At 39.8% G+C, this 13,345-nt stretch overlaps 1 protein-coding gene across 1 annotated transcript in view; it reads left to right on the top strand.

Annotated features, from left to right (window-relative positions):
• Window positions 1-6,495, top strand: part of maea (macrophage erythroblast attacher, E3 ubiquitin ligase) — a 90,880-nt gene extending 84,385 nt beyond the window's left edge. The window contains exons 8-9 of the mRNA XM_059965600.1: window positions 83-278; window positions 5,756-6,495. Of these exons, the coding sequence (XP_059821583.1) occupies window positions 83-278; window positions 5,756-5,851 (292 nt within the window). The 3' untranslated portion in view covers window positions 5,852-6,495. The remainder of the gene's footprint in view (window positions 1-82; window positions 279-5,755) is intronic.
• The last annotated feature ends 6,850 nt before the right edge of the window (window positions 6,496-13,345 follow it).

Raw genomic sequence — 13,345 nt, 5'->3', positions numbered from 1 at the left:
GTTAAAGGAGCCATAAAAATGGGAGTTAAGTGTAGCTGTTCAAGATTCTTCACAGAATATGCCTGAGCTGCATGGTCCATAGACAGTGCTATAAAGAAGATGGAACCTCTAAAAATCCAGACTGCCCTGTCTGTAGCAAATCTTTGAACAAGCTCGCACAGCCTCTTCCTATGGCGCATTGTGCTAACTCCCGACTCGTCTGCAAGATTTCCGGTGAAGTTATGAATGAGAATAATCCACCTATGATGCTGCCTAATGGATATGTATATGGATACAATGTAAGTTTTAAAGGTTTACTTTTGTTTTATAACTATGTTTTGCATTAGGCAATTCACTTTTACAAGATGGAATGCATCCTTGGTTGCTGAGGGGCAAGAGGTGAGGTGGAAATTACAGAACTAGCCATAATTCTAATCTTCCATAGATACAAGAGAGATCCTAGTGGACAATAGAATAGCATATATTACACTCAATCAGAAAAAGATAAAATGACAAATCATTCGAAAAGCTATCTCCATTTCTAAAAGTGTATACAATATAGATGAAAACCAGACAGCTTGTCGTTGAAAAGAGTGGTATGCTAAATGTAGCATATTTCAATTTTACGTAATTGCTGAAGAGCACCCTAAGGATTTTTTGGCAAAATTAAAGCTCGTATAATAGAATCAATAGCACTACTGCATGTGTGAAAATTAATTAGGGGCACAAAATTCTGGGGAATAATTTTGTTTTCCCACCCAATTGTCAGAAGAACAGAAGAAACAGGAGCAGGAGTAGGCCATCTGGCCCATTGACCCTGCTCCACTATTCAACAAGATCATGGCTGATCTGTCTGTAAACTCAGCTCCATCTACATGCCATTTCCCCATTACCCTTAATTCCCCTACTATGTAAAAATCTATCTAACTGTATCTTAAATATATTTAGTGAAGAAGCCTCAACTGCTTCCCTGGGCAGAGAATTCCACAGATCCACCAGTCTCTGGGAAAAACAACTTCTCATCTCCGTCCTAAATCTTCTCCCCTGAATCTTGAGGCAATGTCCCCAAATTCCGGTCTCACTTACCAATGGAAACAACTTTCCTACTTCTATCTTATCTATTCCTTTCAAAATTTTGTATGTTTCAAAAAGATCCCCTCTCATTCTTCTGAATTCCAGAGAGTATAGTCCCAGGTGACTCAATCTCTCCTCATAGGTTAACCCCTTCATCTCTGGAATCAACCTGGTGAACCTCCTCTGCACTGCCTCCAAAGCCAGTACATCCTTCCTCAAGTATGGAGACCAGAACTGCACACAGTCCCCCAGGTGCGTCCTCACCTGTACCCTGTATAGTTGTAGCATGACCTCCATGCTCTTGAATTCAATCCCTTTAGCAATGAAGGCCAACATTCCATTTGCCTTCTTAATAACCTGTTGCACCTGTAAGCCAACTTTTTGCAATTCATGCACAAGCACTCCCAAGTCCTTCTGCACAACAGCATGCTGCAATCTTTCACCATTTAAATAATAATCTGCTCTTCTATTATTTCTTTTGAAGTGGATGATCTTGCATTTACCAATGCCATATTCCATCTGCCAGACCTTGGCCCACTCTCTTAACCTATCTATATCCCTCTGCAGACACTACACATCCTCTGTACAATTTGCTTCTCCACTCAGTTTAGTGTCATTAGCAAATTTTGCTGTGCTACACTTAGTCCCCTCTTCCAAATCATCAACGTAAATGGTAAACAGCTGTTGGGCCTAGCACCGACCCCTGTGGCACCCCGCTCACCACTGACTGCCAACTGGAGAAACACCTATTTATACCAACTCTCTGCCTTCCTCAAAGAACTCCAGTAAGTTTGTCAAACAGGACCTGCCCTTTCTGAATCCATGCGGTGCCTGTCTAATGGAACCACTCTTTTCTAAATATTTTGCTAGTTCTTCCTTAATAACAGCTTCAAGCATTTTCCCGACTACAGATGTTAAGCTAACTGGCCTATAATTGCCTGTCTTTGGCCTACATCCTTTTTTAAAAAGTGGCGTGACATTTGCCACCGGGACTTGCTCAGAGTCTAGAGAATTTTGGTAAATGATTACCAACATGTCTACAGTAACCTCTGCCAATTCCCTCAGCACCCTGGGATGCATCCCATCAGGACCAGGGGATTTATCTACTTTCAGGCCCTCTCGTTTGCTCATCACTATCTCTTTAGTAACAGTGATTTTATCGAGGTCCTCTCCTCCCATTTCGTCCATAACATCATTCTTTAGCATATTAGACATGTCCTCCACCATGAAGACTGACACAAAATAGTCGTTCAATGCCTCAGCCATTTCCTTACCACCCAATATCAATTTCCCCTTCTTGTCTTCCAAGGGACCTATGTTGACTTTAGCCACCCTCCTCCGCTTTATCTATTTATAAAAACTTTTGCTATCTGTTTTTATATTTTGTGCTAATTTACTTTGAGCTTTTAATTTGATACTAACTTTTATTTCCTTAGTTATCCAAGGCTGGCTTTTCCCACACTTACTGTCCTTACTTTTGACTGGAATATACTTTTGTTGAGCACTGTGAAAAATCTCTTTGAAAGTATTCCACTGTTCCTCAACTGTCCTACCAAATAGCTTGTGCTCCCAATCCACATTAGCCAACTCCTCCCTCATTCCATTGTAGTCTCCCTTGTTCAAGCATAATACACTAGTTTTAGATCTATTTCATCCTCCCATCTGTATGCAAAATTCAATCATACTATGATCACTCTTTCCAAGAGGATCCCGGACTACAAGATCGTTAATCTTACCTGTCTCATTGCACAGGACTAGAACTAAGATAGCATTTTCCCTTGTAGGTTCACACAAATGCTGCACCAGAAAGCCATCACGGCTGCATTCTATGAAGTCCTCCAAGACTTCCTTGACCAACCTGATTCACCCAATCTCTGTGGAGGTTAAAATCCCCCATGACAACTGCAGATCCGTTCTTACAAGCCTTAGTTATTTCTTGGTTAATCGCCTCTGCCACTGCAATATTTTTATTAGGTGGCCTATAGTCAACTCCCACCAGTGATTTTTTTTCCCCCTTCACTATTCTTAATCTCTACCCAGATGGATTCAACATTTTGCTCCATAGATGTTGTATTGTCTCTCAGAATCACCCTGATCTCATCCTTAATTAAGAACGTCACCCCACCTCCTCTGCCTTCCTGCCTATTTTTCCATGTTACCTGATATCCGTGGATATTTAATTCCCAGTCATCTCCACCTTGCAACCAGGTTTCTGTAATGGTCACTAAATCATATGCCTTGGTAGTGACATGTGCCACAAGTTCACTAACCTTGTTTATAATACTACGGGCATTTAGATAAAGTGCCCTTATACTCATTGTTCTTTTAGAATCTGGTGACCTATGTAATTTTTGTTTTTTACTTTTATGCACTTTACTCTTACTTTTTTCTTCACTAACTCTATAGCTTCGTTCTCTGCATCACTTCACTCTTGTTTTCTGTGTGGGTTCCCATCCTCCTGCCATATTAGTTTAAAGCCTCCCAACGGCACTAGCAAACTATCTCCCTAGGACATTAATCCCTGCCAGCCCAGATGTAGAGATGGTACTGGTCCCACCTCCCCCAGAAGTGGTTCCATGCCCCAAGAATCTGAAACCCTCCCTCCTGCACCACTGCTCAAGCCACATACTCATTCTAGCTATCCTGCTGTCCCATGGCACTGGTAATAATCCTGAGATTATTACCTTTGAGGTCCTAGTCTTTAATTTATCTCCTAGCTCCCTAAATTCAACTTGCAGGACCTCATCCTGTTTTCTTCCTATATCGTTAGTACCTATGTGCACCACAACAGCTGGCTGCTTACCCTCCCCTTTTAGAATGCCCTGCAGCCTTTCCAAGACATCCCTGACCCTTGCACCTGGGTGGCAACACACCACAGGGGAGTCCCATTAGCAGCCACAGAAGCTCCTCTCTATTCCCCTTACCGTGGAATCCCTTACCACAACAGCACAGCCACTCACAGTACCATGATCCTGGCTACTGCTGCCTTCACCTGATGAGCCATCTCCCCCAACAGACTGCAAAGTGGTATATCTGCTTTGGAGGGAGATGATCGCAGGAGACTCCTGTACTACCTTCCTGCTACTACTTCTCCTGTTGGTCACCCATTCCTTATCTTTTCCTTTAATCCTTAAATTAGGAAATTATAGAAAATTATAGCACAGAAACAAGCCCTTTGGCCCACCTCGTCCATGCTGAACCATTAATCTACCTAGTCCCGTCAGCCTTCACCTGGAGAAAGAAGTTTAGACAGGAGTTTCGATATTGGCAATAAAAAATCATTGATAAGTTGAAAGACTGCCTATTGAATATCAAGAGGCATATTTTCAAATGATTAGCAAGAATCCAGGAATGATACAGGAAAAATCATTTTCATATATCAAATAGTTGTATTCTGGATTACACTACCTCTGACCTTAATTGTATGTCCTCTTGAGGGAAGCTTCTATCTACCACATCTATACCTCCTGAAACTTCCATGTTCACTCCCTACCCATTCACTCTGTGATAATACCTATCATGATTCACAGCATCCAAACAGTGATTGCAGTCCTTCAATTGACATCTCTTGTCAGTAAGAAGCTGAAGTGTCCCTCATGTTATATTTGAAGCACACCTTAACATTGTGTGTTGACTTTGAGTAAAGTTATCTTCTACAGTAGTTATCCTATCCATAGGTACTTTTCAATCAGGAGTTATACTTTGAATTGACTATTTTACTTGCCTGTTTTTGTATACCTGACACAAGTTTTGGGTAGTAAATTGATACCCACTTAGTTAGCATCCTTATGAATTTAATTTGAAAACTTAATTCTATTTTACTTTTGTTCTTGAAAATGTCAAAGCATGTCATCTGCTGGTAATTTAGAGTGTTCATGGTGTCTGTTATACTTCAACAGTTGACACTCCAATCAGTATGTTTTATTTTTACTCAGTGCTGATTTCCTTCTCTCATTTGGTGAATACCAAAAATAGTCTTGAAACCTATCCCCTGGGAAATAAAATAGATGCATAATACTGGAAGCATAGGGCATAATCCCTTCAGCCTAACTGGTCTTCGCCAACCAAGACACCCATCTAAACTAATCCTTATTGCCCAAGTAAAAGGAAGTATTTGTTTTCCAATAGAATATTTTATAGAAACAATAAACCGAGTTTGCAAAGGTATTCACTTTCTTGAAAGCATTGGCAATCCTGAAATAAAAGCAGAAGATATTGTCAACACTAAGCAGGTTTGGCAGCATCTGTGGAAAGAGAACTACAGTAGTTAGTATTTTTGGTTGAAAGCTCTTCATCAGAACACTTGAAGTACAGAATCTTGTAGTGCTTCATGCTGACTCCTTCTGCTCACAGGAGAAACATACCTTGCTGATACCTTGGTTAATTGTCTATTGCTTGTTTTTTTATTTCATTTCTAAATTCACAGGATGTTGGTGTTATTGACACTTTGGGATTTTAATGCCTATTCTTAATTATCAATGAACTGAAGAGTTTGCCAAACCACTTTTTACCCTAGATCTGGAGTCAAATGAGGCCAGAATGGAAAGGTTGCTACATTGCTTTTTCCCCAAGTACATTGGTGATGAATTTTTATCACAATTTAGTAATTTCATGGCCACCAGCATTTGCATAAGCTTTTTATTCCAGTAATGTAGGTAATTATTATCCCACTTAAATCTGTTGTTTTTTTTTATTGTTTCAGTCACTACTTTCTATTCGTCAAGATGACAAAATTATCTGTCCAAGAACCAAAGAGGTCTACAACTTCTCTCAAGCTGAAAAAGTTTACATCATGTAAAAATATGAAAAAGCACAAGGCCAGAATTTGAACCACGGGCTACTATTTGGCTTGGCCTGTTGACTGCTGGGTATAGTTTGATTACCTGTGCAGTGCACCTTTTTTGGTGGATGTCTATCTCTTGTGATCAGAAGTCCAAATGGAACAAAATACACACAGTGTTGTATGATGACAGAAGGGTTGTGAAAGCAAGAAGAGTTTGTACTAAAAAGGTGAAATAAAACAGTTGAGGCTTTGACAAGAGTTTTGTAGTGGTTTACATTATCTGACAAATTTTGACAGTTTTCAAATGTATTTCATTCGTAAATTTAAATTTAGTAACTCTCATTAGTGTTGTGCTTGGGGGGATACAATATTGAACTTGTTTGGCTGCCTTATTTTAGGCCTTCAGAACTTGCATAACTTGCACAACTGCAGTTAGTGTTTTCAGGCCATAGTGTTTTAGAGTAGTATATTTCAGTTTAACCAGATCAACTGTAAAACAAAAACTTAACGTATTTTGAGTAATTGTGATTACGCTCCAAGATCCAAAATTGGAAATTCCAGAAAGCTTACATTTTAGCTCTATTTATGCATGCAGACACTGCTAGATTGTAGAATTATAAGGTTGGAATCAATTGCAAATTAAAAAGAATCAAATAAAACCTGGTTTAGTTTGTTTTATTTGATCTGAGTAACATTTATTTCACTTTTACAAGTACTTGAATACTTTTCTTTGAAAGGGACCTGTGCATTTTTCCACAACTACTTTCCTTCCTGAAATTGTGATTTGAGTTTGAATTTTTTGTCACATCCTGTTCGTATTCATACACGAGTACTCAGCCTGCTGACACATTCTGTCCCATAGAACTCTGTAATGCTTTCATCCTGAAACTTTGAGTTGCGATATTAAGCCAGAACTTTTGTTCTTTCTTCCATTTCCTGCCCATTTTAAGAATACAAATTGTGTGAATTTGGCCAACTGCATGGTTTATTCACCCATAGAGAAATCCAGGCAACTCTGAGAGATTTCAGTTTCCTTTCAATGTACTTTATCTTCAGCCAAGAAAAGACTGAAGCCAGCAGTTGAGTCTCATTTCTGGATAAATGCAAGACTTGTCACAGATGAAGGATATCACAGCTATTTCAGCAGCAGGGTATCCGAAGTGTCTGGGACAGTGGGATGTAAAACACTAGAAATGTTGGAAATCTGAAAAGGAAGCTGGCAATCTTCAGTAGATCGGGCAGCAAATCTGGGAAGAGAACAGCAGTTAGTATTGCAGGTCTATCTCCAAGAGGAGTGGGTAGTTCTGCTGTGCATTTTTGCCCTGCTAATGTGATGAATTGGGACAAAGGCTGAGGCCTACTCCAGCTGCTCTGGGATCAGATCCAGGGACCCTGTCTGGTTTGGAATGCTGTGGCTTGCTTTTATTAAGTGCATGATTTGTGTTTTTCCCCTCTCTTTCTCTGCACAGTAGTTTTTGGTTTTTTTTAAGTTAGGTTATTCGGGTTTCTTGCTTTGTGGCTGCCTGTAAGCAGACCAATTTCAAGGTGTAGAGTTTATACATTCTTTGATAATAATTGTGCTTTGAATCTCTGAAAATGGGATGCAAACTGCTTTTTCTTTGAGGAAGACATGGAACAACCCTTGATGAAGTATTGAGCTTTGTATCCCATTGCTTTTTCAAATACATTGCCTTTTGGTGCTGCTTCCTGTTCATGTATAGGACCTGAAAGTTTAATCACATTCCTCATTTTTTTTTATCTTGCTCTTGCTCTCACCTGGTCTGTATAATGTTTTCTTTTTATCTTGACTCCATCTCAAGGGGTAACTTGGTGATCAATATCTGTTTCAAGTCTACTGATTCCCACAGCTGTTTTAGCTGTGCTTCCTTTAACTTGGCTTCACAATACAACAGTACAGCACAGGGCCAGAACCTTCAGCCCACTACATCTACTCTGACCATGGTGCCAATCTTAATCCCGTTAGCCTGCTGATAGTCCATATTCTGCTATCCCCTCCCTGCCTGAGTGATTCATGACCAGGCAGGGAACAGTCTTCTTGCAAGAACTCCTTTCCATCCCATAATTTATTTGTTTTTTTTCATTTCTATTGTGATGGAAAAAGCTTCTAGATAAATATTTGATGGTGTCTGTCTGTTGTTAATAGTTCCCCCTCCTCTATATTTGACATGTCATATAACCAATTCTGTCCCACTTCCTTCACTTCGTTCAGCTCTTCTGTCCAGAACAAGCATTTCTTCCACTTCAACCCAAAGAGTCTATAGATAAACACAAGAGACTGCAGATGCTGGAATCTGGAGCAACAGTCTGCTGGAGAATACACAGCAATGAGGGCTGCTTACTCCACAAACAACATTAACACACACCCTTCTTAATGTACCTTCCTTAAACACTATCATTTCTTCTCTTAATAGTATTTGGTAAACACTGTTTTCAGGCAAAGCAATGATTTTACCTCTCCAGTTTGGAATAGTGCAGCTATCTCCCCTGCCCCAGTTGAAGTTTAAGAATTTATCTACAGAAGGAGGCAGCTTTCTAAAACTAAGTAACAATGCAATGGTTTTTAGTTAGTGTAGATCAAAAAAAAAATCAGAAGTATTTCATCTAAATACTTAAATTTAGAAGGCATTTAGAGGACAAGAGCAAATGGTTTCCCATGAGAGGGTAGTGTGAGAAATGGACAGATCTACATTTTAAGTTGGTGGTAGTGAGAAGAAGATGGAGGTTGGCCAGGCAATGTGACAACAGCAACAAACAAGGGGTCAAGGGGGGAAGGAAAGAATTTGTTGATGTTTTAGGTCAATGCATCAAGGCTGAGAGTGAAGAGGTGACATGGCCAGTTTGAAGAAAGGGGTGGCATGAAAGGATTCTGAGCTGATTGATGGACTGAGGGGGAGTGTATAGGATGACAGGTTGTGCAGTGGAGGGGAGTGGCTGGTGAATTTCGAAGATTGTCAGGTGAATGATGGAGACGCAAAAAAAACAGATGGAACAAGGTGGAGGGAGGTTAGCTTGAAGATAAAACAGTTGTTGGAGAGAGTTGAGCAGGAATAACTAGTGCTACTACTGCTGGATTCATTTAAATAAAACATTGGAGATATTACTCTCTAATTTGCATTGAGCTTCATCCTGACTGTAGAGAAGGCCAAGGTTGGGACAGATCAGGGCAGGACTGAGAGAGCTCAGGATGGCTATTCCAAACTGAGAGGGGTAGCTTATTCTATGGAAAAAGATATCAAGTCTCCACTTGATCTTGCCACTTTAAAGAAGGCCACGTTGGGAGCACCAAATACAATGGATAAGGTTGGGGTGATGCATGTGAACCTTTCTCTGTCCTTGATGGAGGTTTAGGTCTCTGGATGGTAGTGAGTGAGATGATGTAAGGGCAAGTTTTACATCTACTGTGAGGGCAGTAGACAATAGCCAAGTTGTTAGATGATGTCAATACGGTCAGTACTGGTTCATTGGTGAGGAGGATATTTATGGTTTAAGGAAAATGTTGAGAGAAGAATGCTAATTTTTTACTTCATCCAGTTTCTGGTAGCTCGGTGTCACAGACTACCTTGATGTTACATTCCACTATGAAGTTAGAAGCCTCTACTTTATTTTAGAAAAGAAATGACAACACTTTCAATCAAGGCTTCTTTGATTATTTTCCTAATCACATGATGCATATAAAAAGCTCTGAATGTTGAAATGATACCTTTGTTACTTGTTGTTTGTATGGAAATACATCAGTGTGAGCTATGGGTGAGCAGGGGCATCATCAATAATCAACAAAGCTTTAGCAGTTTTATTCCTTAAGGTGTTGTTGAAGTGCATGCCCAAAATGGCTTCAAGTAATGTTGCATATGATTGCTGTCATCCAGTCTTTAATATTACCCTTGCAATAAACTGGCAAAACTGCCCAACGGTTTTGGAGAGGTGCATTCTAAACTTGAAATCACCACTCACATTTCCCCTCGGAACAAAAAATCAATCTTTAGCTGCATAAATCTCAGGAACAGAGAGTTGTGGTTATAACCAGATCACCCATGATCTTAGGAAACAGCCTAGATAGAGTGGATGTAGAGAGGATGTTTCCTATAGTGGGAGGGTCTAGGACCAGAGAGCACAGCCTCAGAATAGAAAGATGTCTCTAGAACAGAGATAAAAAGGAATTTCATGGCTGTGGAGGCAAAGTCATTTGCTATATTTAAAGCTGAGGTTGTTAGGTTATTGATTAGTCAGGGCATCAAAGATTACAGGGAGAAGACAGGAGAATGGAGTACACAGGAATAATAACTCGGCCATCATTTATATGTGGAACAGACTCAGTGGGCCAAATGGCCTAATTCTGCTCCTATGTCTTATGGTTTTGTATATATCTCAGTCACAGCATATGAATGCACATTCTGCTAATGCCTTCCTATTAAGCCCCATCTTGTCAAAATTAAACACTTGTTTGGCTGCATTGTCATTGTATTTTATAATTAGTGGCTCTTCAGCATATCATAGACCAGCAACAACACCTGCATTGGAGGCATCTCGAACTGCCTCTTCGTTGCAGCAAAATTTTACTGATAAAGGAGGCCTGTGCTTATGGTGCAGTGTCCTCTACACTATGGAAACTAAATAAACTTGGAGCATAGGTTTTTAGAACACTGAGTCTGTGACCGTGATCCCAACTTGGTTGCATTTCATTCCCACTCAGGCCTATATCTTTTGCCTTTTGCAGTACCCTAATAGAGACCAATGTAAGTGTGAAGGATACCACCTCCTCTTCTGATCTGACATGTGTCAGCATTCAGATTGTAACATCAAATTCAGCAATTACAGCTTTTCCAGTGTTTGTCAGCTGGGCAGTTCTGAAAAACATCAACTTGTAATTTTAACTCTACACAAATACTACCTGATCTGAGTATTTGCAGTGCTTGTTTCTCACAGTTCTAGCATTGTTACTTTTCTCTCTGTTTTTATTCAACATCGTTTCCTTGCATTTCCTGTGGACCAGTTGTGATTAACAAGCCCTACCCCACTCTCAGCTGGCACAGGCACTATTTGTGGCACTCACTTCATCAGCTATCACCTTTTCTCCTCAACCCTCCCCTTTCTCTGTAGTAGCATTAACTGCCTCTCTCACCATAAACACTGCCTGACCTATGCATTTTTAGCCTTTTATATCTGAGTTCAAACACCTACAGTCTTTTCACTTCAAATTCAAAAATGCAAGCTGAAACATTAAACTGACCCATAGAGATAAATAGAAACGAGCTTCATAATGTAGAATTCAGAATCTATTGAAATAGGTCTAAAACGCTTGGTAAACAGTGGCTGTAATGTTATTGGTGAACTCATTCTTAACGAAGATTAAATTAGTTGCTGTGTAATATTACAGTATTCTTGTTGAGCCCTGTTGCTAACTGCAGGAGTGCACATTAGGACTATCCATATACAGTATATTGCCCGAGAAAAATAGTGGAAATTGGAAGAATAGATACAGACTATTTTTTTGACATTCTATAAGGCTCTTTAGAAACTATTTTCTACCACTGCCAATACTGTAACAATTTCTGCTTAAACTGTAGCTCTTAATATTCAAAATATTCGTTTCCTCTCATCAGTTCAGATAACGTATGTGACCCAATTGGGAGGAAACTATATTTAAAGATGGGAGGAGATACTAGTAAAAAAGTAAATAGCCTCCCACCTCCACCTGGTGATATCTGCTCATTATCTTCTCCCTATCTGGTACCAAATTTCAATTATTATCTGTGAATACCAGCCCTTTTCCCACTTCCCCCAATTACATACTGGGATTTTCTAACATCTTTTCAGCCCCGTACAGGGTCTCAACCTGAAACCTCGAAGTACACCCTTTGCCTTTATGGATGCTGCTTGACCTGCCAGGTTCTTCCAGCATTCTGTTTTTTTTAAAACCCAAGATAATAAGTTGGTTAGCTCAAAAATTGTAAAAGGTGTTTTTCGTGGTGCTTTGTAAACACACTTGTAGATCATAGAGTAGTGTATCTCAAACAGACTGATATTCCAGTAAAGCATGACATTGCTAAAAATAGAATGAGACATTAAGCAGAAATCCTTTGCAGTAAACCTTTTAGACTTTGGTAGTGCAGACTGGCTGAGCTTCCAGATTATTAGATGTTATTTTGTTCATGCACAACAGACATTTTTTTTAAATGCCACACAGTAGAACGATGGATGCTACAATGAAGCTGGTAATTCTAAAGGAGAGGCAGGAAAGAAGGCCTGTGGTAAATTTCTAGGGACTGTGGAAGCAGAACCAGCTGAGTTTCAAGGAAGAGTGGGAACTGGAGCCTGGTAAGTCAGAGTTGAGTGCAGGAACCATAGGCCCTGGTGAGTCGGGAGCACACAAATCAAAGATCCAGGTGAGTTGCAAAGGACTATTCCAACATCATCTGATGGGTCTTAAAGCCCATTACAGTTTTTTTCTTAGTGAATTGATTCCCATCTTTCTCAATAAAGAATATGTTTTTGGGCATGAAGAATATGAACATTTACATACTTACTTAGAGAAACAGTGTGAAACAAATTTTTCTGACCGAATGAGCCACCCAGCAACCCAGCTATTTAACCCTAGGTGAATCACAATGACTAATTTTCCTACATCTGTGGAAGTAGTATACTTGTACTAGTTGGATGTTGTCGTGATCAGAACTTTTATTCATGGAATTTTGAGGAGGGATAATATTTATTTTCACTCCTAATTGCCCCAGCGAAGGTGGTAGTGAGCCATTGTTATTAACCTATGAAGTCCTTCAAGTAAAAGTACTCGCTGTTGGATCAGATGCAGGCAATGAGGGAATGGCAATATATTCTATCACAATGACCTATTGACTTAGGAGTTTGCAGGTGCCGTATAATCTTACTGCTATTGTTTTTTTTTGATGGTAATAAGGACTATACCAAGGGACAGTGAAAATGTTTGTTATATGCCATTCATACAGATCACTTCACAACAACAGTACATCAGGATAGTACAAAGGAAAAACAATGGTTATGGTGTTGCAGTTACAGAGGAAATACAGGGTAGGCAGACATTTAGGGGCAAGGCCATGATGTAGGTTGCGAGGAGAGGAGTCCACCTTATTGGTACTAGAAACCATTTAACAGTCTTATCGATACCACGATGGAAGCTGACCTTGAGCCAGTTGGTTTGGGCTTTTGTATCTTCTTTCCGATGGGAGGATGGGGTGGGGAGGAGATTGTATGTTTTGCAGATGTAAATATAAATGTGAAATAAAATCACTGACAGAAATAATTTGTAGGTAAGGCAGTATCTGCAGAAAGGAAAATTCTTCAGTTTTACTGGAAGTAGAGACTTATTTGCCCTGTTAAGGAGAATCAATTTACACCACTGCAGATCCTGCAAAGGCCTCTGTTCATGGTGCCTCTCAACTATCTGAAGTCCACCATGGGCAAGAAGTTCTTTATTTTATGTTTCCAGTTCCAATCAATGAATGCATACACACA

Source organism: Hypanus sabinus, chromosome 3, assembly GCF_030144855.1.
Source record: "Hypanus sabinus isolate sHypSab1 chromosome 3, sHypSab1.hap1, whole genome shotgun sequence".
Taxonomy (NCBI): domain Eukaryota; kingdom Metazoa; phylum Chordata; class Chondrichthyes; order Myliobatiformes; family Dasyatidae; genus Hypanus; species Hypanus sabinus.
The sequence above is the reverse complement of the archived record's forward strand: the minus strand, read 5'-3'. Positions and strand labels throughout refer to the sequence as shown.